At 39.2% G+C, this 25,139-nt stretch overlaps 1 protein-coding gene across 2 annotated transcripts in view; it reads right to left on the minus strand.

Annotated features, from left to right (window-relative positions):
* Positions 1-2,524: 2,524 nt before the first annotated feature.
* Positions 2,525-25,139, minus strand: part of LOC106956856 (contactin-associated protein-like 2) — a 226,538-nt gene continuing 203,923 nt past the window's right edge. For both annotated transcript variants that reach the window (XM_015047932.1, XM_015047933.1), the window contains exon 16: positions 2,525-2,685. In XM_015047932.1, the coding sequence (XP_014903418.1) occupies positions 2,525-2,685 (161 nt within the window). The remainder of the gene's footprint in view (positions 2,686-25,139) is intronic.

Consider the following 25,139-nt stretch of genomic DNA (forward strand, 5'->3'; position numbering starts at 1 on the left):
GAACTACTAAAACAATGGGCCAGCCTGTGTGATCAGAAACTGATGATCCTCTGGGATTTTGATTATTTGTAAACACAGAAAGTGATTAAAAATGGTAAAAATATCTTGTGAGCAAAGATGTTTTGTCCGCATCAGAGGTTAGTGGTAAATGGACAGACTGGTTTGAGATGATAGAGAAGTAACAGTAGCAAAAACAAAACTGATTTATGCAGAATGCCGCCTCGAAATGCAAAATATGTCAAACTTTGAAGCAGATGTACTATAACAGCAGAAAACCTCACAGGGTGCCCGAGTAGTCCGCCGAGAACAGAAAACTGTGGCTGCAGTTTACAGAGGCTCAGGAAAATTAGATGAAAACAGATTGGAAATATTGATTGGAAACACTGTGTTGTCCAATGAGCTTGAATTTTAGCTTTTAAATCAAAAATTGTACAATGGTGTGGGGGATGCTTCGTGGCACACGTTAGGTACCTAAGTATGCGTTGTTTAAATAGGACAACCTACTTGAGTGTTGTTGATGATCATGTCACTGCAAAGCCCTCTTATGACTATTTATATATAACTATACAATAGCCAGTATGTCTGAATTAGCACATCTTTGTTTCAGGACAAAACATGGTAGAACTAAAGCTAACAGAAAGTTAAGATATTCACTGCATTGTTAAAAGTATCTTGTAAGAAGCAACTTAATCCGGACGGATACTTTGCACCTCTTGCTTGTTCTCAGTTATTTGACCTGTTACCCTCTAGTAGTTGCATCAATTATTTTTGAACATAAACAATAAACCAAAGCAAAACAAGCCCCACAGACTAAAGTTTTTTTTCTCCCAAAGCCATAGCAAAGTTGAACTCCAAATGGCATAGATTCAGTAAATCCCAACACTTGCCTTCTTTGCTAAACTGTTACACCCAAACACTATTGCATTGTTTATAGAAGGAATCCAAAGCACAGGAACAATTAGGATAAGCATCATACTTTACTGGGTGAAATACACAATATCTAAATGGTGCAATTTATGTCTACTATCTCCCTTACCACTTATATTTATTCTGTATATTCTGTATAGCAATTGGCCATGCTGCACTTTTTCTGCTATGGTTTCATTTGTGGAGAAGCAGTAGAGCTTAATAAAGAAAATCAAGAGGCCACAAATACACACCAAGGCTCAAACTGTGTGTGTGTGTGATACGTTTATAATAGATTCAGATTAACTACCAGCTCAGATAAACAGATGTACAAATGCTGCTGCTCAGCGGCACAAAGAGAAATGATAAGGAGCATGGAGTCTGTTCTGCTTCACTGTTGCATAGGTTTCGTTTGGATGGATCCGTTTATCTGATCCGTCAAATTATTCAGTAACTTGCCCCAGTTTTTTTTTTAAGAACTACTTTTGCATTAAGAATCAATTATATGCACTCTTTTGTTTAATGGGTTTGTTGATTAGCTGTTTTGCTCAAGTCTTTCTTTGAATTTCTTGGTTGTAAAGTTAATCTAACATATTCCGTTCATCAATGATCAGCTGTTGTGAAAAAATGTCGATAGATGTAATCATGTTTTTATACATTCTTTGAGCTTTGGCGAATCTACCTTATTTCAGGGATGAGAGGAAACTGTACACCCTATGCTAGATAGTGTCAGTCAGTCTTAACTTCAGTATCTTTAAGTCATTGTTTAGTTACATTTGAGAAGGAGTTAAATATAGCTCAACATAATTTCTACTTTCAAACATACACAAGTTATACATGCCACAAAAAGACAGATGTGAGTTGGACCTGGATGTCTTGCAAAGTGCCTGATTTGTCGTTTGTTGTGAAAGTAAAAGTTGAACCTTGTTTTCACTTTGTTGTATCCATTATAGCCGGTTCGATTTTCACTTGAATGAAAAATTTTGGTATTCAGACCTTAGCTGCTTCAGGTTGCAACTGACAACATCTTTTTGCATCCAGGTGTCACTGCGGCATGTGCTGCCCTGGGCAAAGAACCACATTTCCCATATTAGTGAAGGAAAACATAAAAGTACAATGTTTATGACAAGCTTACCCGAAAGGGTGTCCATTTTGGCTAACTACCAACTTTATGACAGTCATCAGTTCATTCTTACCCAGAAGGACATGTATGGACATTTTAACCTCTGTTACTTAAAAAAAAAAAAGTTTCATTTTGTTGTTTTCTTCTTAAAGTAGTTTTGTTGGTAGAAGTGTTGATGACTTAAATATTTGCCTTTTGTTAAGATCTCTTTTATTTAAATTCTCTTTTAGCATTATACCACCAACCTGTCTGGGATTATAGGTGAAAATCGGCTTGTTGGGTACAACCTATTTCCTTTGAACTTTTGTGAGTTAAATACATTTGCAAAAAACAATAAAAATACCAAAAAAAAAATCCAATGACAGATCAAAGCTGCTGATAATAGCATATTTCCTTTTTTTTAATGTGTGAACATTAATAATTGAGGCAAGCTTATATGCCTGTTTATGCTGATCCAAATACTCAGCTCTTGCACAGGTACAAAGTTGCAATTACTTACCATTGTTTGGCATCTGCATCACAGTTGCAGTCGTACTTGGGGTCGGTGCAGTTTTTGTCCATGCCACAGGCGCACTTTTCTATCCCAGGTCCTGATCCGCCCCAATAAAAATGCTTCTCGCTGCCTCGGCCAACCCACCATGTGTAAGGGGGTCCGTCTATGAGTGAAACACAAAATGCAAAGGGAAACCTGTCAGTCTTTTTCCATCCTCTGTGTGTTCGCCGTGCTGCTTATTTGACTCCTTGCAGAAAGGCAAAACGGACGGACGAAAATGCAAACAAGTGTGGAGGAGGTAAAATTGTTTGTTGAACCCTTTAAATTCAATATGTTGAAACGTCGATAACTCCCAAACATTTTATCGAGGTTTCTTTAAATAAGACAATATTGACCACCGATAGCTGCCTGCTGAATGAAATTCATTTGCTCACCATGTTTAGACACGCAAGTACCTCTGAGACTGACAGACACACCTAGTCACAGATCATTCAAGGGGGTTTACAACACAAACACAGGGTCAGCGTTGCATTTTCATTCATTTCTACACGAGGCATGTACGTATAACAATGCCAGAGTACTTATAAGCTCTTTTGAGTGCATCTCTTTATGCTGCTTGTGTGGATGCGTCCATTGTCAGATAAAAGGTGAAGAACTGCTGACTGTCAAGAAGAAATGTGATATTGTTTTATTTGCCTTGAACAATATTTTCTGGCATGTGACGGTAACTATGCTGAGAGAAAAGTGTGAATGCATAGGTGGCAGGCAATATATCATAGCAAAGTAAAATACTAAAAAAAAAAAATCAATATGAGGTTTAAAAGAATATTAGGTTTGTAACTTTATTCCTAGGAAATAAACTGGATGCTCAATGACAGTTTGTAAAATGCCATCAAAGCCAATGGAATCTCCTGAGCCATCCTTTTCACAGAAAGGGATTGAAGCAGACTCTTGATGAAGCAAAACTGCATTGAGAGGCTTGATATATTGCATTATCACAGTGTGCGGGGCTAAACTCCAGGAGGAAGCTAAAAATGTGTCTATGTGTCTCTTTACTGTGTGTATGTGTGTGTGTGCTCGGCCTTGGTGACCCACGGTTTTATTGCTCTTGTGAAGAGAATTAGCTTCATCTCTCTTCAGGCCACTGTTCAGACAAGCCATCATCAGTAGGATTAACAGCGCTGCCTCAAGAGACTTCCTCGTGCTCTCATTTTATGTGTTCATGCGACTCTCTTCTTGCTGTTGCACTTCCATACAAGTGAGAGTTAGTTTATCTAGCACCGTTTCAGCCTCGCTCTTGGAGCAGCGATCCCACAGCACAGCCAACCTGGCCAGAATATCCACGAGAGCCACTCATCTTGTTAAGTCATTGACCCTGAAAGGGATCCGTAGCCTCTTTGAACATGTTCAAAATGAAAGACAAGTGAATGTAAGTACACTCCTCTCACTTAAGTAGATCTTTCGAGCAGAAGTACAAGTACCAAAGGGATACAAAACATCATCAGTGTGTCACTCTCGAATTTACATGTCTCCCTAAATAAAAAAAATAAAAATAAAATAAGACATACCAAAAACTTCTTGCACGTTTTACACAATGGCTATTTAGATGCAGAGTTTTTCACTAGCATGCCAGGAAACTTTTTTTTCCCCTCAATGCAAGTCCAGATTTATGTGATATGTCATATGTGAAAGACTTTGTATTTGTGTATATTTATTTTCTGTACTCTAAGGCTCGCATCTTTAATTTTAGTTTCTTTTTGTAGACCTTTGCCTCTTATCTGACACTTTAGTTTTTATGTTCTCTGTATTCCATGTACTTCTCTTTTTGCTTTGCTTTCCTCTTTTAGAGTTTCATTGTAACCGTTGGATTTGGGACTTTGGGTGATTCCTGCTTTGCTTAGTTTCATGACTGCTCAGTTTGTGGTTTCTGCTTCTTCTCAATCATTCATTCCATTAGATTCTCCCAGGTCTCGCAACCTTCTTGTCATCCACTCAGTCGGTCTCCCTTTTTGTCAGTCCACCCGTTTCTTTCTCCAGTGATCACATCTCTCTCTCCATGTGTGTTCATTTTGTCTCTGCTGTTTCACCCCTGCTGGAATTTTGTTTTTGCTCTGGTCTTTGAAAGCTAGACTTTGTTTTCCATTATTAAGACCTGTTGTTTTATGCATCAATCCTCCCTCCAGTATCCCTGCTTTCCCATATTTGTGTCCTTCATTCACCCACATGATATAAACCTTCACGTATTAGGCAACACAAAAAACGTTTTACATTTCTAAACTATATTGGACAAAGCAGACAGTGTCATTAAAGCAAAAAGTAAAGCAAAAAAACAAAACAAAAAAACAACCAAAACAAACAAACAAACAAACAAACAAACAAACAAACAAAAAAAAACATCACTGCTGTTTAAACATGAGTCAACTTTTAGATTTTGTTAAAGAAATGACCTCAGCCTTGGCAAGTTCTGATGATTTGCATCATATTTTCCCTAACTCTTTGAAGTTTTCTCACCAACATCACAAGCCTCTTTACAGCAAGAGCCATGAAAAACAACCGAAGCACCAGCATGGCCGTGGAAAGAAACATAAAAACTGTTCTGCTGAGGATAAATAGAGAGTAGGAGAGAGCATGGGAAGAACATACTGCAACGTAAATAAATTCTAGTCGCCTTCACAGTCCGAAGAAAGTTGACTAAGAATATGTGAAACAGACACATGTATACCACACATGATAAGTAGTTGAATACTGTTCTGTATATTGTTTATTTGTTTTATTAGACAAATAAACTTTCTCCTGGTGTCTTTTTCTTGAGCACCAGTTGCTTGGTTTGTCTTTCGGCATGCTCCATTTTTGTTTTAACTGACAACATGCTGATCACTGAGCACAACTGTTTCTTGATTTGCTTACAGCATGTATTGTTTTCAAAACTTCAAACTTTGCTTTATTACTGATCACATTTCTCATTTTCTTTTACTTTGTTTACAAAGCTTCATTGACAGGGAACTGGCTTTTTAGGCTACAACTAACTTGGATGGTGTTATGATCCACAGGAAGCATTTTGCACATCTGCAGCAGGTGACTGTAAAGTAATTTTAAAAATGATTCAGGCTAATGGGCACAATCTGTAAAAACCAAGACGAAAAATGCATGTGAGGTAGGTGCAAGAAAAAGTGGGGCAAAATCACACATCCTCTTTATGAAGGAAAATTATGCTTCAGATCTGGTCTAATAGAGCAAGTTCAAGCTAGATGCTAGCCCACTGCTTCACTCTCTGAAATTCTCTCTTACTCCTGTCTGGTCTTCTAACGTGTAAAATTGAAGGCCAGGACTGCATTGTCCCAAAAGGTCAAGGTAATCTACTGCTTTGTCTCACACATCTACTGGAAACGGTCCAAACAAAAGGTCCAAACAAAGCTGCGCCGAATGAAGAGTGCTTGGACACCGAGGTGGCGGGATGTAGATGATTCTCAGCTGCAGAGGAAGAGGTTTATTAATGTGGTTCAGGGACAAGTGCCAGGTAGTACTGATTGGCACAACTGTGGAGCATTACTAATCAGTCTCCCTCTCTCATTATAGGAGTGCTGTAGCCAAAAACACCAGTCTCACAAAGAGTTGCCACCATATGGCGGCCACAATCTATGAACTGCTCTCAGCTCCCTAAATAAATAATAATAATAAAATAATATATCTTGTTTATCAGGGGAGGAAAGCAACTTTATTGCTCTGTTATAATCCTGATTGGGAAAACTGGGAGATTTCCTGGTGGGCCGGTCTGACATTTATGGAGAGGTTGTCTTTGAATTTAACCTGATGTAACAGGGTCACTGCTCATGGTCATTGTTTAAAAGAAGGAAAGCAGAAAGTATTTAATCTCCAAACACTTATTTGAGAAAATATATTTTCTGATATCATGGAAAAAGGATCTGTTGAGTAGAATATTGTTTGGCAAGTTTGATATGAAATCTATACTGTGAAGCAAAAACGCACTATATTACAAAGAGAGGACTATTGTAGATTTAACATGTACTATTTTAAAAGATATAAATAATGATAGATTGTTATCCAGCGTTGGCTGGTCTGAGGCATGAAGCTCCATCACATAACTGCCCAATTAAATGGATTTAGTTTTGTGGTTGTGAAGTTAATAACATTGGAAAAAAAATTAATCCATGTACAGTTTCATGGTACTGCTCCTCTGAGTAAACTCTCTGATGCTGCAGTGATTAAGTAAAATATTTAAGCTCACAAATTAGCTGATTTTTTTCTTATCTCATGGAAAGAACATAAAAAATAAAAATCACTTGATAATTTGCCTGTTACTTACAATGCCTTATCAAAGTTTTCTCTATTTTTGTAGGGAAAAACAGCAAAAATCGAGTATTCCAGAGCCAAAACGACACACTTGACCACTTTCACATCTTGGGTGTCTGTGATAGGGGGGAAGATGAGAGGAGGCAGGAGGAGGGGGACGGTGGGGCATCAGGTGGAATGGGAGCCATGTATTGTGCCAGCTTAAGTCTCCTGTGTGGTTTGGTTTGTTCTGCCAACACAAACAACTCATGAGTGGAGAAGGAGAGAGGAAAAAGAGTGGAAAGAGAGATGAGAGCACAGCAGCACTGATGGGTGAAGATGTTAGGGGGGAGAGATGAAATCAGCCTGGCACAGAGTTCAGATGAAGATCCGCAGAGAGAGGCCGCTGCCAAGATGGCTCCGAGTGGCTTTTTGTTTTTTTTTTTTTTTTGGTGTGTAGGTGCGTCCTTGTGTCTTTGAGAAGAAGAAAAAAAAGTAGGCATCTCTTCAAGGGAGGAAACTTGCAAGGTAAAAAGTGTGATTAGTGTACACAAAGTGGTAGAACACACTCATATTTGTGCAAGTCTACCTAGTGCAATTAAATATAATGTGTTTAACATCCATCCATCCATTCATCCATCCATTGTTAAAAATAACCAGCTTTATAAAAGCTTAGACAGCGTGTTTGTCTGTTCTTTATAACCTTAACTCTCTGCATCTATCCTAATCCCTTTCTGCTTCACCACCAAATCCCCCCACAAACATGGATAATGTTTATAGGAGAGGAGAAAGCAGCCATGACAGATTGATAAGGCCTGGGGTTGTGTTCCTCCTCTGTCCTCAGGGACAACCACACAGCAGCACTTGTTGTGATCTATTTGTTACTTAAGTAATATACAAAAATGCACACACACACCCACACACCTACCAACCCACCCACAGACACACTCAGTTATTTATCTCCTCTCTTATCCAGGAGGTTAATGTCCACATCTTCATCATGTCTGCTCTGCTTTGTTGAAACTCCCACAACTACAGACAGATTGAGCCGCAGAGAGAAGACACAGAGGGGAACAGATGCAGTAGGACAGAGATAGGGGGTTAAGAGATAGGAATAATGACAGTAAGAAAAACAGACCCAGTAATGCAGGAAAATGAGAGATTTTGCTGTGTGAATGAAAAGGGGCCTTATAGTTTCGTTCTGACATAAACATCCATCTTCAGTGAGCAATCTGATGCAAAAGTGGTAGGCAGAAAACTCATATTTGAGGGTTTTTTTTCCCTGATAAACTGAAATATCAGCTTGTCACAGTCAATTTCTATCTTTTTGCCTGACATTGCCTCCACTCTATCCCACTTTGATGATTGAGGGGATTCAAATTTCCTATATCAAGCACTTGAGAGTCACACACAGTTTGAGAACAAATTGAGTTTTGCTGAGTGGGCAGCACTGTTTGACCCTGTTTTTTTTTTTTTCTTGGCCATCCACAAGTCGTGTCAGGGGACATTAGTTGGTCTCGGTCCATGATGAAGAATTCTAACAATTTCCTCCGAGGGCCCCACTTTGTGACAGTAGGCAGAAAAATAACACTGCTTTTGAAATTCAATGAACTGGACATCGTAAGAGTTAGACAGTTGTTCGCTTTGGAAAAAATGTGGCTGAAACGAAAGGTATAGTGTTTGTGTGTATTGAGTGGTATAGTAATTGTTATATTATTAATGGTCATTATGTAAAAATACCAGCTTGACATAATTAGGTCATTTCATTTATACCAATTGAAGGTAACACAATCAGTTATGCAACTGTGTTATAAAAATGCTGGATATATTAAACATAATCTAAAAGAAATTTGGCTTCACAATTTAACGTCTTCAAATTGGGCTTTAAGAAGCTCCTGCTCTTTCCGACACTACGCCTTCAGCATGTGCATCAACTCATTAACAACCACTGCTGCACGGAGAAGTAGCTCGTTTGATGATCTCAGCAGAAACGCAGTTCCACCTGGTGTTTGCTAATTGCTACTGGCGCTAGTCTTAAGGAGCTCAGTGGTGGAGCTGCGTGGCTCTGTGAGGTGGAATCTCAGCATTCGACTTGCAGCTTTGAGGAGGCGCTCCGGGGAAAATGCAGTGCTTGGTGACAGCAAGCTTTTTCTGCACGCCTGAATGGCTGCCACTGGAGATTAAAGGATTTCTCAAACATGCATGAAAGTATCAAAGGTATGTTTGTGATGAGGGAATGAAATTATAACATGATGTAATGCTCAAGAAAGAAAATTTTCCAGTAATTTCTGTGATTCATGTTTTTCTTTATCTCTTTGTATTTCTGATGGTGCAGTGTGTATATTGAGAGCTAGCAAGCAGTAGCTAGATTTAGTCTTCACACTTTCACTGTATTTTGCAGATGTACTCACACTGACCATACAAAGCCAGGCTTCCATGGCAAAATGACTACATTTAAAGTGTCCTATCGTAGAAAAGCAATATATGTTTTAGTAATATATGCATTGGCACTGTAGCATCACATATCTATCGCCTCTTAAAGCAACATGGCGTGAGTTTACTCAGTACAGGACATCACCATTAGAAAAGAAAAAAAGTGTCCATTTGTTTTATTACCTAATCTATCCTATGAACCAACACAGTGACTGTTCCACATTTTCTTGATCGTCAGTCGTGTTCAAACATGTTCTGTCAAGATATTGTTCCTTGTTTTGGTATCCTGTCATCATCCTTCCTCAGCTGCCCCAGTTTATGTGTCACCACAGCTGTAATATTTAATCACTTAACTAAGACCTGTCATTCATTGTCTGATTCTTCTGTTATGATCTCAGAGTCAAGTTGGCTGTATTTTCCCTGTGTTGCCTTCACATTTTTTCATCAGTTTGAATATTAAAATTTACCCTATTATAAACTTGCCTCCTGCCTGCATTTCGGTCCCCACTTCAATAAATTAGGATAAAGTGCAAATGCTTTTGCAAGGGACTGTAGGGCAGATGGCTGCTGACGATGATCTTCAGCTATTGTTCTGCTTTGAGCATCGATGCTCAGGCTACACGGTGTGAATGTGAATCAATGATCTTCTGCACTTTGTTAACCGTATTATTAAAAAAGGCAAAAGTATATCTCATAGATTCAGGCTTTTACTTTGATAGAAACCGACAATCAGGAGAAATAAAACGGGCTAAGCTTAGTCACACACGGATGCCCCTTTTTGGACACACACACATTTTCTATCCTGGCATGGTTTCACATTAAGCCATGGATCAATTTGTCTATATTTGAGTGACACTGGTTTTTGTTCTTTGTTGCCCTCCTTTGTCTGGGTTTCTATTTGTTGTGAAGAGATCCTCGTCTCTCCACTCTCCACTCTCCACAGGCTGGTCCCTGTTAGCGTCCTATCCTCTCCAAATCTCTGGTTTTATAGAGAGGCTGCAGGGAGGCACATTAGCTATGCCCTAGGTTGTCTCCCGAGAGCTACAGATAATGCAGTGAGTGTTTGTGTGGGAGAGAAACTGAAAGCATTTGTACACCTCTCTCTTTCTCCCCCTTCATTTCTTTATCTTGAGGACTCCATGTGTCTCTGTTTATTCTCCTCTTTTCATCTTTTAATACAGCTTGGTGACTTTGCCTGGATCCCTTGTCACTTTCTTTGTCTCAATCCTTCTCTTCTCCTCAACCACCTATCCATCAAATTAGTTGGAGAACCACTGCTCATTCCTGGCCCTGCCATAACTTACCCCCATCCCAATGCCTTCAACATATGTAGGTCTCTCTCTCTTTCTCCCTTTATTTTGAGCTCCCCACTTTCTCCTTGCTCTCTTATATCGCTCAGTCTCAGGGGCCTGCTCTTTATCTCTCTACCTAATATGTCTATCTACCTTCCTTTCGCACGGCTGGATCTCTTGCTTTACCAGGCTCCTCTTTTCCTCCCTCTCTCATATCTGCCTTCCACACATTTTTCTTGCATTCTTCTATTGCTCGGTCTCAGTGGCCTTCCTCTCTCTCTTTGCACCATATCGGACCATCTATCTCATGTCTCCATGACTCTTTCCTGGCATCTTATCTCTTTATGTTCTCATTTGTCCAGACTATAATCTGCCCTTTCATGTATGTTAAATGTAAACTCCCTTGCTCTGATCCCTATCTGAAGCTGTGTTTGAAATGTACTGCGTTTCCCATGCATTTATTTTGGTTTGATCCTAAAGGGGATGCTATGCATACCAAAATGTGAAACGGTGGTGATCGCTGAGTTTTTGTAATTTACAATTAGTGGCTAAGTAAGTGTGGGTAAAATGGTTATTTGAAAATGAAAAGTGAACAAATAAGCAATAATTTTTAGGTACAGCAGTATTATCAAAATTGAGAATAATGGAAAAAGTAAGTTTCTTCAAGACGTTTTCCAATATTTTATTAGTATTTGGATAATTGACTTTTAAAGTGTATGAACTTCGGTGTCCTTCCACAAGCTTCTCATTATAGCTTGCTGACATTTTGGCCCATTCCTCATGACAGAACAGATGTCAGTGATGTTTGAAGGCCACTTTGCCTTCAAACCTTTTCTACTTTGCTTACAAACTTCCTAAAAGTCTGAGATCAAAGTTTTTTTTTAAAGGATTTTATTGGCTCTAGTGGTCTTTATTTGATAGTTAATTGACAGGAAAGTTGGTAATGAGAGATGGGGAAAGACATGCGACAAAGGTTGCCACGCCGGGAATCAAACCTGCAATAGCCGCAATGAGGACTAAGGCCTCCATACATGGGTTGTGCTTAACCCCTGCGCCACCACAGCACACCCAAGTCTCATATCAGAGTTAGTGTTTAAACGAGATCTACTTTGCTTCCTTTTAAACAATTAGGATAGGTTTATACACTATACAAGAATGCTTTTTTTCATAAAAGCATTCTCAGATAATTAAATTTCACCCGTTTAATTCTGCCTATTTTGAGCTGCTTTCAGAATGATCTTTCTTAGGGCACTGTCACTTTTATGCAGCTAAACTATTGATGATCGCACCCCCAAATCCAGTGTTTACACATACACTTTATACATGTGAAAATACCTGCAAAAAAGATGTGCAGTTTAATAACTATATCTACATCTTTAAAGGACCAAAAGGACCCAAAAACATAAGAGAAAGTGCATGAACACGTTGTTTATTACAACTAAGAACAAAATATTTATCATTTCCAGCAGCCATTGTAGAGTGCAAAAGTGGAAGTAAAGAAAATTATAAAAGTGTGGAAAAAGTGAATCTTGCATAGATACCAATACCAAAATACCAATATCAATCCAGTTGAACCTTAATTCACACTTAGATGCCAAACAAAGAAAAATATCAAGGCAAAAAATAAAAAATAAAAAATAAAAATTCTATAAAATAAAACATTTAAAACCAACAAACTTGGTTCAGTACATCGATGTAAAGTGAAACACCTGAAATTGCATTCCAATTTTAAAATGTAACCATTTTCATTAACTATTAAACGTAAAGCTGGGCCGGGCATGAAGGTGGTGCAGCGGTAAAGTGATGTTTTGATTACTACATAAGACTAGCTGTAATCTTAGATGTTCATTATGATAATATTGTTGCAATATTGTTACACAGTACAGAAATAACTGTTGTCTTTCCATGGTTTTAAAGGCCACATTTTACTACAGTAAAGTGATGTTATTTTGTTTACTTGTGGGACATTTCTAGCAGCTTTCTTATGTACATTTTCCACTATTATAGCCACATTACTGATAAATAATTATAAACAAATCTGGCCAAGTGAATGTGCTGCAAAACCATTAGCCTGGCAGTGAAACCTTGGCTTTATTATTTTGACCATGGTCTTGTTTTATTAAAAGTAATCACAGGCTACGTCACCCCTGCCTCAAATGAGACCTGATTTTGAATCAGTTCTGGCCTGAGCTTGACAATAAACACATAACATTTTGCCTGATTTCTTAGACAAACAGATGGTGGTTTATGCAGCAGGACATAGGAGGAAAAAAAGTGCAGCTATTTTTACACCTGAATACTTTCCAACTTTCCCTGGTGACTTTCCGACGGTAACGCTTGCTATTATTTCTTCAATTAACAATGTTTACTCTGTTACCCTGCAAAGTAAACAAGCTACGGCTGATCGTCCACTTGCTGCATGTAACATTATGCTCTCTCCACCTTCTGCTCCAATTAGGCTAGCATAGCAACATGTTATGCATTGATTTTCAACAAACTCCTATCCACCCGTGTTTCTCCTGTTTTGCCTCCTCTTCCTTTCCTGAGCAGCCGAGAACTTTGGCCTCTTTGAAATGATGTCATGTTAACTTCTTCACTGTGAAAATACTGTGAAATGATGACCGAGGCCGGCTGGATGCCGTGTGCTTAGTGTCAGCTGTGTTCTTGGTGTCACAGCTGGGTTGGCTGCCACCGGGCGCTCATTAAACTGATCTGCACACTCAGTGTGCTGCACGGCCAGCAGAAGACTGCGTGTTGTTGAAGGAGCGTATTTTGAATAATATGCTTCGTATAAGTTGTAGTGGGCTTTGATAATATCACAAAATAATAGCACATAAAGGAGTATTAGTTGTAGGCTGTTAGCGTGGGAACAAAAGAGACACGCTCAGTGCGCCCCTATAAAACCACAGCGGCCTTAGAATTTGCCATTACTGTCTCTACTCGCTTGTCCATTTGGAAGTCCATTTGTTTTAAGATTTAACTTCCTTCCTGATATATTGAGATGTTGCTTCAATATGTCCTTATATGCATCAGTCTAAGCAGAGAGGCCCAAACGTCCCTCTGCCCAGCCATTTGAGCCAACTCCTCCAGATGGAGTCGGCCAGCCGAGAGACATCGTCCCTCCAGCGCGTATTTAGGTGTGGTTTAATTTTACTAAACTTCAGGGTTCATATACACAATCCATCATTCTGGAAGAGGATAAATCTGGACCAATCAGATCACATCGCTCTACAGTCCAATCCTTATGCTCCTTTGCAAAGTGTAGCATTTTTCTCCCGCCAGCCTCACTGATTAGTGACTATTTTATGGCTGTGAGTCTGTTTTAGTCCCACTCCGAGTGTCCTTCACGTAAGTGAAAATGTTTTTTGCTTTTTTTGTTGCTATTAAACATAACCCAAATATCTACTATTGTTTATCTTCGATTTGATGACACCGAATGTTTAAGTGATCACCTTTCACAGTCATTGAACTTTTTCACGCCCCCGCACTACGTTTCTTCATCAAAGATGATAGTTTCTCCACTATTCTCCTAGATTTTAATGATGCGTTTACAAGTTCTCAACTAAATTTTCGTAGTTTCTACATTCTCCTTCAATGTTTTCTCTGCCTGACAAATGGTCATGATTTGATCCTTCACAAACAGACAACAAACATTTTTCCCAAGACGACAGAGGTCTTTGAGCGTGGTTGTTAAAGAAATAAGAAAGTACTAATTGCATCAACTGGGGTTAATAAACTTGTTGCCGGCTGGAAGACCGCTGTCCATGAGGTAGGTATCCAATAAGAAGCTCATACTTCTCTGCTCAATTTAATTCATGTGGCGACTTTTTCTTTTTTTCTTTTTCTTGCTGATCAGTGTATATTGACATATTGAGACAGACTTTCTGTTGTAACGACATCCAAGTCAACTGATTTGAAAGAGGTTCAGAGGTTTTAATAAACCTGCTCCCAACAATTGCGAGAAGTGACTCATAGGTGCTAAATGCACCGACTATGTGATTGAAACAGAAAATGCTGGTACTAAACAAGCACAGGCACAGTTTAAAAGTTTGAGTTAGAGAGTTTGGAGCAACATGAATTGGTACTAAATGTCATACATAGTTTTAAAGCACGTCAATTTGCTGCCGTCTGCTTTCTACGTGGGAATATACTGCAAATAGACTGGTGCAAGGTAATGAGTTATTTTAACAGCTTCCACCTAATGGGATCCACCTCCCTCACAGTTCAGAGGATGAGCCTCCTTTGTTTGCTTCTGCATACCTCCTTTAAAGATCTCTCCACAGGTCATCACTGAGAGTATCATCTGTTAAATGAAAAACACATCGGAAGGAGAAGGGGGGGGAGGAGAAGGAGGGCTAAGATCATATCGATAGTTGTGACTCTAATTGGCCTGTCGGGGTGATAAAGAGCAAAATAACTAGCTCACCCAAACTCTTCCTGCGCTGCAGAGCAAAAGCATGCACAAAAAAATCCCCCCACACACAATCTTGCAGCCAGCATAGCTGACTAAAGTGCAAGTTGAAGACTATAAACAACCATAATCATCATTACGGCAGGGAAATCTCAATCAGTATTTGTGTGTGTGTGTGTGTGTGTGCGCGTTTGTGGCTATAAGTCACATTTAGTGCTGCGTCACCTTAGGTCAGGGCCGTTGGACAGATGCGCCATAAAGAAAATAGTCTCTGCCAAAATACACTCGTTTTTCATTCTGCTTTTTAACTCATGCCATCCATCTCCCCGCTTATCTGTCAAGCTCGTCATATAGATGGGGATACAGTGAACAACACTCATAATTACAGAGGGGGATGAGCGGGTCATAAACAACACTGCAGAGGCGAGGGCAGAGAGAGTGATAGGGAGAGGCAGAGGAAGAGAAAATCGGCGAGGGGTCGGTTTGGAGAGAGCTCAGAAAGTAGAAGGTGACGAGAGAGAAAGACGGGGCAGTCAGCTCTGAAAATGAACAAGAAGAAGGAAAGACTTGTTATGAGGACTTGTCAGATGAGAAGGAAGAAGTGAGGGATTGGTTGTGACAGAGAGGTTTTGCGGGATTATGGGTGAGAGTGCGAAAACAACAGAGGCCTCACAGACCCTCGGGGATATATTGTTATATTTGAAACTGCGGGTGAAGTGGGAAAACTGACAGCTAAGGTGTGGAAATTCAATAGGAAAAAAATAGTTCAAGGCAAATTGTCACTACAATACTTAACTTCACCTCGTTAAACAGATACTGCCTAATAAAGCAAGCAAACAGGGCAAAGATAGCATCTGCTGTAATCTCACTTCAGCTCCGACAACGCTTAATGAGGAAAAATATCAAGTGTGAATCTGATAATTATTCAACTTTATCTGCAAATGACATTTTCATCTTTGCTCCTTCAAGCAAAGAGCTACATCCTTCTGACGACGCACAGAAAAATAAAAGACTTAAGAAAACAAACTGAAGAGCCTGTCAATATTGCAGCTTGTGACAGTTTCCCAAAACTGGTGCCGTCAGGAAAAGCTTCCAGTGAAGAGGTAATGTGGCCTAAGAAAAAAACAATAAAAAAAATATATATATATCCCTCCAGCCCCATGACAATATGAACATTTAGCTGACGTGTTTGCCTTGTAAACAAACACTAAAGAGGATTAGGGTTTTTCAGAGCAGAGAAATGAAATGGAATTTGTTCTCATTCAGTAAAATAAAACATGACATGATAAGCTGGTGCCTGTTCCTCAGATGTATTTCTCTTTTTATTTTCAGCTAACCTGGCAGAGTTTTGCCAAATTTGGATAGCTGAATAAAATCCCAATGAAGGTCGCATGTGGTTAGAAAAAAAAATAAATAGATTACACTAATCCTTCCACATCACCACTGAGTACTGAACTGTATACAAGTATTAAACTTATCCTCACTTTATACTCTAGACACAATATTACACTCAAATCAAAGCAGGGCATAAATTGTGGAGTAAAAGGATATACTGGTTTTTTTGGGGGGTTTTTTTTCCAAAATTTTGTCTAATGTGTTATTTAGTCTCAGCATAAATCCAGCTGTTCTGTGGATGGCTCAGAGAAAATGAGCAGACATGAAGATCAAGTAACACAGCATGCAGAGGTAAAGATCTAAAGCTGTTTATAGCAAGGCTAAGTGAAAACCCCCCCAAAACAAACAAAAACAAAACAATAAAACTCAAAATATGAGTTTTATGCACTAAAAGTGCACCGTTTAGTGCATCGTTCTAGATTTAAAAGATTTGGCACAACTGCAAATCTTCATGAGACGTCTGTTCATCTAGACTCGGATGCCCTGCAAGGAGACCACTAACCGGAGAAGCAGAGAAGTAGCCATTTGCATAAGGCGTTCCAGGGATTCACAGCTGAGCTCTATTAAAATCAACTGTTAATTGTGAACTCCACATATGTGGCCTTGGATGGAAGATTGCCAAGAACAAAGGCACTGTTGAAGTCCTGTTCAAAATCTGCCATGAGCCATGTGATGGATGGTCACATGGCTTAAGGTCACAAGCTGCTCCTTTAAGATTTCTTGCTACAGAACAGAGTTCATGGTTCCACCGGTCACAAGAAGTCATCACAGATCTCAAGCCCCAGATTAATTTCACAGCAGAGAGAGATAAGAATCTTCATGGAGGGCAAGGATTTTTAGGATAACTTCTTTTTGCTTTGCTTTAAAAAAAAAGTACATTTGAAACACCCAACTTTGTGGCAAGACTTGACAACTATATTGTTCTCAGATCCTCTGTCTGTAGATGTGCAAAGCTGAGAGAGATGTACCCAAAAAGACGAGCAGTGATGATGCAGCAAAGGGCGTTTCTGACTCAGAGAGGCCGAACACAAACATACACCTTTTCTACTACGGAAGGCACTGCACCAAACAATCAACAGCAAATACACTTGCATCTTTCGATCAACAACTGGCATGCCCACACCCACTATATTGTTCAACATTTCCTTTATGCTGCTGCGACACAAGACAACAGAGAAATTCTCTCGTGTGTCTATCAATTGTCAAGGAAGCTCTTTCTGGAAAGCTCTTCTGGATTTTGGCTTTGTGTTACTCATAAAGGGGACATGCATCCTGCTGACAACTGGTTGCTGTGCTCATCATTGCAACAGTTCATTGTCAGGATCATGATGGATTTGAGGCTTTTATCCTTTAAGTCATTTTTTTTCGTCATTTTTGACTCATTTTCCTTTATTCTTTATGGTCAAGCTGTGCTGCAACCCAAACAACCGCTGCTTCATTTCCATTTCCGCTGTTTGTCTCATCTCAAGAGGCATAATCAAACATTGCTTCATTCAGATAACATGCAGAGTAAAAAAATATTTAAGGAAAAACATGAAAACTAGGAAAGTCACACACACACAAAAAAAATACATGTCAAAGATCATCAAATAGGGATGATTCCTGTCAGTGTTTGTGTCTCTTTCTCTCACACAGTGTCTGTGTGAATGCAGGGTATGGAGATTCAGCCTTGCTTCTGGTTCATCTTTGGTGATGTACGGGTGTCATTCCTCATAGAAAATCACTGACAGCACAACGTGAAAATATTCTGGCCTTGTAAATCTCAAGCATACATTGCTGATCCGCTGGTTGGGGTTGATGCATATTATATTTGAAAGATTTCATCATTGCATCGGCCTTGCAAAAGTCTTACAAGCATTTATTACAAACCACGACACTAAAAGCGACAGCTTTGGGAAAAGAAAGTTGGGCAGGTTTTTGACAGCTAAGAAATTTCTGAGGAATAAAAGATGTCTTTCAAAGGAGAACAAATAATAACCCTCGACACTCCTTTCACTTCGTGCCTGCTACATTTTTTTCCCCTCACGTTTCTTTTTGTCGTCATGCTCGTTGTTTGCAGCTGATTTGCAGGTGAAGAGGTTGACCTCGGCACACCGGCCACTGACCCATTGGGTTTGTTGCCAAAGTGCACAAAGCGCTGCCAACCTTCTTTATCTTATTCTACCCCTCTTACACACTCAATCTCCATTTTCAACTTTGTCTGCTTTCAGCTGCCTTTCCTTTCCTCCCCTTTGGTATTCCCCACTCCCCATTCCTCCACTCGCTCTTCCCTTCCCTTCTCTTCTCTTCTCTTCTCTGTCCTGCTGTCTGGAGCTATTGATTTCTCTAAAGGTTGGCTGCAGCCGCCTTGAGTCTACATTTTTTTTTTTTTTTAGATTTAACTTTCTCTTTTTATCAGAGATATATCTTTCCTGCTCTTTACTCCTTATCGTCCAACTCTGGTATGAACAAAATGTACAATGGAAGGGAGAAATTTTTAAACTGTGAACGTCTGCATTTCAATGGATGGTGTCTCATCTTCTTTCTACTGACTACAGAGGAGGGTTAATGAGTATCTTACATTACACAAATGAAATCTTACTGAATGTCTGCCAAAATCCTCAAAGGAAAACACCCAAGAATTTCAACTCTAATTTCTGATGAAGACGCATTCATTTCTGAAATTTTGGTGAATGGGATGAGTCAGACTGACCCACCTCAGAGGTGAAGGAAAATGGGGTCTAGAGTTTAGTCATTGTTTCTCGTATTCATTTTTAATGTTTGTTTTATAAAAGGAAAATGAAAAAAATAAATAAATAAGTAACCTCTATCCTTCCAGCCGATGCTTGGATGTGCATAGCAACTCAGTGTCGGATTCACTTAAAAGCTTTCCCTATATATGCTTTGCTGCATTAATCTGCATATTAATAAAGAGAAGACAGGTACTGCTGAAACTGCTGTAATGCTACCTATGTGCAAATTGAAGCTTAAAATACATATGCAATACCACAGTGATCAGCATCTGAAAGAGAAACACTTAGATTATGTTTAATGGCTTGTTGTGATTTGCACCAAACGTTTGGCAGAAGACGGATCCTTTGTTTAGTCTAACGCATACGCTTAGCATATCCAGAGACATTTTTCTGTTATTGCCATTGTAATAAGAAACTTCACAAGTGCTGATCCAAACTTTTAGCTTGTAGGTGTGAAGAATCTCTCAGGACACATTTATTTTCTGACAGCGTAGAGTTATCACACTGAGGACTTAGTGAAATACACGACTTTTCCTCTACTGCAGCATTTACAATCGTCAGAAAAAGCTCCCAATAAGTGTTCTGGTTCCATGACATTTTGTTGCTAAATAGTTTTCTTCATCATGCTTTTCACATTTTGACAGGTGGCCAATGTCACTCAAATTCAGAGACATTTAAGGGAGGTGAGAGGCACCAAAATGTCAGGTCAGACCATTCAAAATGGTTAACATCAACATGGGGCATGTGCTAGATAATGTCATTGTCTTGAACAGGCTGAGAAAAATTTGGCCCAGACAAGGAACTTTTTGAGATTCAGATCTGGTTTCCATTTTAAAGTAGATTCTCACTAAAAATAAATTAGGACTGCAAATATTGGAGACTTGGGGAAGATCGCTGTGCATTAACCATCAGATAACAGTTTAGAAATGGTGGTTATAGAAGTAAAATGTCCAACTTTCATGATGCAGTAGCACTAAATAACTAAACCAGCTAAATTAAACTAAATCTTCAATCATTTTATGAACATAATGAAAATGCATCGTCATGCTGTTGGACTATACTTTAGCAGTAGAATAAGCACTGCCCACCTGCCCATCATTCCCTAATAATGTGTCTATTACATGCTGGTAAACATGTTGACCATTTTAGTAATGAGGACATGGCTGACAGGTGAGGCTACACCTGGCTTCAGGAAGCTCATTACAGCCTCTTAATGATGTGCCATGTTCCATAATTAGAGAACTTTTCAGCCCTCTGTCCAATATATCCTCATCTGTTGTGCTGCTGGATGCAGCAAGTGAGCTCAAGTTTGACTTGACAGGTTGAATTCACTGAGTATCTGGAAGATCAGAGGAGAACTAACAACAATGTACTTCAGGAATCTCGTCCTGATGATGGCATTTGCTGGGTCATAATGAGATATGACAATGAGTTACTAGCAGGCTAGTAATTGGGAAGTTTGAAAAGTCTGAGTGCAGAGAATTTTCATTTTTTTTTAAACCAAATGCAATTTGTTTATTTATTTCAGATAAAATAAATAAAGCTAAATAAACCAAATGTTCCACAGACCATGCAGCCATGAGTATTATTGATAAAGCCTCATAAATTGTTTAGCTCCTCAACTTCACTTTAACATAAAAAAGATCCTCCTCACTCAGCATTTAAACTAAAAAGTCTAACATTTTTCAAAGATTTTTGTGGCACAAGCAGCTAACAAGGCAGAAACAAAATGGTAAGACAGGCAGTAAAAGTTTTGTGCTAATGTGTGCCAGCTGCATTGAGTACTAAAAGTCTTACATTCTCTACTCGCTGGAAAATGGAGCTCTGGGAAGTCCAAACTTTGAATGTTCTCAATTTGCAAGCTAATTTCAAGTAAAACTCTTACGGATAATCTTTGAAAACCCACAAAAGTACAGGAAATTGACCTGTTGCAAAGCCCAGTGTTAATGGAGGCAATGTGCGACTGTGCTGTTTAAAGATGATGTTGCCTAGCAACTGTCCGTAAAAGATAGATTGGACCTACTAAAATTTTTCAGTAAAAGCAATTTAACCACTAAAAAAGACAATCATCTGCATTTCTATAGTTGCTAGTCTATACTTGGTACGTATATAGAAAAATGTGAGCAAAGGAGGTTTAGGGATTGGGGGAGTTGGGGATAAGTGTTTCACTATGCTCACCAAAATCAGCTGAATACAATACAGGTTAAGGACTACCGCGTTTACATAACATCAAGTATATAGCTGTAAAATCCTTCAAAGATTGCAGCCTAACATCTGGGATCTGAGGCTCAAAGGACGGTCAGGACTTCTGCATGTCATAACAAGGATGGATTTGTGAACCCGGTCTCTGACTTAAAATCAAGCACAGACGGAGCTGTGCATTGTCAGCAAGGGCCACGGTCAACAAAAGGGCAGGAAGCTGGACGAGGAGACACAGTCGAGTGAAATCCAGGTGGAGGAACACAACAAACAAGCATATAACCAGCATGACGGCGGCACGGTGATAAGAGAACGGTGTGCTTGGTTCCAGGAAACTATTTCTAGGATGCAATATTCTCGCAGACTCAGGGGAGAAGACGTGAACCAGGGGAGTAAAAGAATATGATTTACGAGGACCTACCGGTGTTGTGGTGTCACATGCCTTACATGACAGGTGCTAATGATTAATAAAAATCTCTGAGATGAGTAAGAGATAAAATACTGCGTACATGTTTGTGTAATCTTGAAATGAAACCAACCAGGTCTTTATTTTCTTTGATGCAGTTCTGGTGGCAATAGGAAACATATAGCCGTAACAAACTTTTAGGAATGAGTACTTTAGCCATCTTCTACAATTATGAACCACTCTGACATAATGACATTAAATGTGTAGGAAGAGGACACACCCAGAACCTGCAGGGTTACACAGAAATTTAGCTTTAGTTTCTTCTCCAGCTGTTATTTATCCTTACAAGTCCAGTCAACCGTGTTAACACCAGCACTGACATTTTGAAGCTATTAGGTAGGTGGACATTTTTATTTGTTAATAGAGGCCGACAAGCAACACCCTTCTGGTTTTTGCAGGCTGCATGGGCATAGCTCAGACCGTTCGCATGTGCCCTTGTGAGATGCCTCATTTATTCAGCCGAGTTTTTCTGTTTTGACACTTACAGGACTTACTGTGAGAAACATGAACACAACAACAGATTAACAAGGCCCGAGTAACAGAGTCTATAATTTAGGCTTTGCTGACGGTGAAAGAAAAGCAAGCAAAAGCTTGCTTACAGTGATGAGTTTGGGTGGTTTTAAATTACATCAGCCAAGCTTTGAGCTTTTTGGGGATATTTTGTGGTGTTTTTGATCTAGAAAGGTAGAATCATATTCGCTTTAGACTATAGTTACACAAAGTTTTTGTTTAAATAATCAAAATTGAACTTGATTTTTTTATTGCCATCACATCCGAGTGCTTCTTGTGAAAGTTTACTTAAATTTTTAAATACCTTGAACATGACAAGTACTCATTGCAGTACACAAAGGCTTCCGGTATGAGCTCTGATTGTGCTTGTCGGAGAGACAGGTGCTATGCAAGTTAATGAAGGCCAGACTAAATGAGCTGAAGTTCGAGTATCCTGTCTCACAGCAGAACAGAGAAGAGTAAATGATGAATGTGTTTCAATCATTCTGAGACAAGCCTTCATCATTTATTGGAGCTGTCGGACAGTTATCAGGGCTCACGGAAGGCATTTGGAGAGAAGGGCCTCATCTATAATTGAATATTGAGTTCAAAAATGTCACCTAAATCCGCCCGTCTAAATTTCAAGGGGGGGGGATATCCCCACCGGCACACACCACGGAGGCAACTGACAGCGCTCATCAATCTAAAGTTCAACGATTGTGTCAATAGACACAATCACCAATAGGAAGTTGTTCATTTTTAACAAGGGGCAGCTTCTTTACGAGGCAGCGCTGCAGGTGTCTAATGAAACCTCACTCTTTAAAAGTATTTGGATTCCTGCTTTACTAATTTGGAAGCGACTTCAACAGAAATAAGTGTGCACATGCTCCGTTTGATCACACCCCACTTTAAACTTGCTTCAGAATCTCTCAGAGACTGCTGGCATTCTTTGATAGCTACTTTTGAAAGCAGAAACAAAGACTTTAACCTTTGGGTTTTGCCAGCTGGGCAACCTTTGTATGTGCCGCAGGACAAGGCTGGCAATTATACAAAGAAAACTCAGCCTTATCAAAAAAACGAAAGACATCAAAACGCAACAACAGATAAGGCTAATCCTTTTACTTTGTCACACATGCTTGTCGTCCTTTCACAAAATCCACAGTGGATTCACCTTCTTGTAAATGTCTTCACCTTAAACTATGTACATCCAAGGTCCAAGTCTTCTGCTGTGGTTTTTGAGTGAGGAAAACAGACCTCTAATCTATTCTGGCGTAATCACGCTTTGATCTGGTTAATGGAGGCAGCATACCCCAGGGCGAGATGTAATCAGAAAGACAGTTAATAAAATGAACAAGTCTGCTTTACTGATCTTACTAATGTCCCTGACCCTCCTCGAGGGACAACATCTACACGCACGAAAGCTAATACTTGCACACGCATGTGTCCTCACGCTGCTCATGCCTCACAGAAAGTTGGCACTATCACAACACAAGCGAACCGTTTAGTGTTAACACAAACGTAACAAGAACAAGAAAAATCGCAAACAATTCCACGACATGAATTTCATCGGTGCCCTTTAAAATGCCTTATCTATTAGCGCTAAACCTCATTGGCTTTTAGCATTTCAAAGCAACATCTGTGTGTGTGTGTGTGTGTGTGTGTGCACTTTGCTTACAGCTGGAGGGGGATTGTCACTGCCTGGGGGTCATGCATATCAAATCCATAGAGTTGCATCGTGACTCCATAAGCAGCTGCCAGTCACGCGCTGCAATGACTGACAGAGTAAATAGGAATGTCAGAAAATATGGGGCTAAATTTGCAAGAATAGAATTAGGCACACATATCTATAAGTAGTTGTGTGTACTTGTTTAGCTATTCCTCATAGGACCCTTTGCTGGCATATTTACTAACCTTCTGAAGACCAATGGCTCTTATAGAAACCAAAGCCAAGTCCTAATATGGTAGACCCCTTTGTGGGGGGTTCATGGTGCAAATGTAGTTAGGGTAAAGGTCAAGGAACATATCTGGTTTAGCAACAGATGCAGTTATTAAATCATAAATAGAAGTCAATAAGATGCCCTAATATGGGACGAAATACAAAAATGGGTGAGTGTGTGAATAATCATAGGAACATAAGAGCTTCTTTAAAATAAAAAGAAATTTACAAACAAAAATAGGCATCCTAAAAACATGCCAGTTCTTATGACTGCTTTTGAGTCGCTATTTGAAACCTTTTATTTTCAAGAAACCATGTATTGTGACAATTACATGCCCTTTTAAACATTTAGTCATTTGTCCACATCACAGTAGCAGTTTTTCAATCCTTCCATTAAATTTTGACAAATGATTACTCCCTATAAAAACTTTCCATTCCCTGAGCCATTACAAACGAAAATATTGAACTTCTTGTCAAAATGTGTCAAGCAATTTTGATTTATTTTTCATTCTTTCCAGAAAATGTCTACCAAATGGAACAATTTCTCTCAGGTGAACATCGGCTTTCCCTGATTATATTGTTTGCACTTTACCCAATGAGTGCTTCTCCCGTTTTCTGTAATTAAGTTTTTACTTTGCTTTTGAACAATGCTATGGGAAAATTAGAATTAGAAAGCATATGCAGTAAAATGTAAGTAAGGTATTTGCACAGCCATTTAAAATATACTGTTTGTATTTAATGAGTTAAATAAGTTTTTTCACAGTATTTAGCACAGCACTCAGAAGTACACTTCATTTTGGCTGACATGAGATAAGCCGTTAAAAAAAGAAGCAGAAAATTGTATGGAAGCAATAGATGCAGGCCCAAAAGGGTTTGTAATTTGTTGAAAGGAATCAGAAGTTGCTACCATGATGCACAAAAAAAAAAAAAAAAAAAAAAAAAAAATAATTGGGAAAAAAAAAAAACAAAGTAAA

This window comes from Poecilia latipinna, unplaced genomic scaffold, assembly GCF_001443285.1.
Source record: "Poecilia latipinna isolate Pla-1442-1.1 unplaced genomic scaffold, P_latipinna-1.0 Scaffold850, whole genome shotgun sequence".
Lineage (NCBI taxonomy): Eukaryota > Metazoa > Chordata > Actinopteri > Cyprinodontiformes > Poeciliidae > Poecilia > Poecilia latipinna.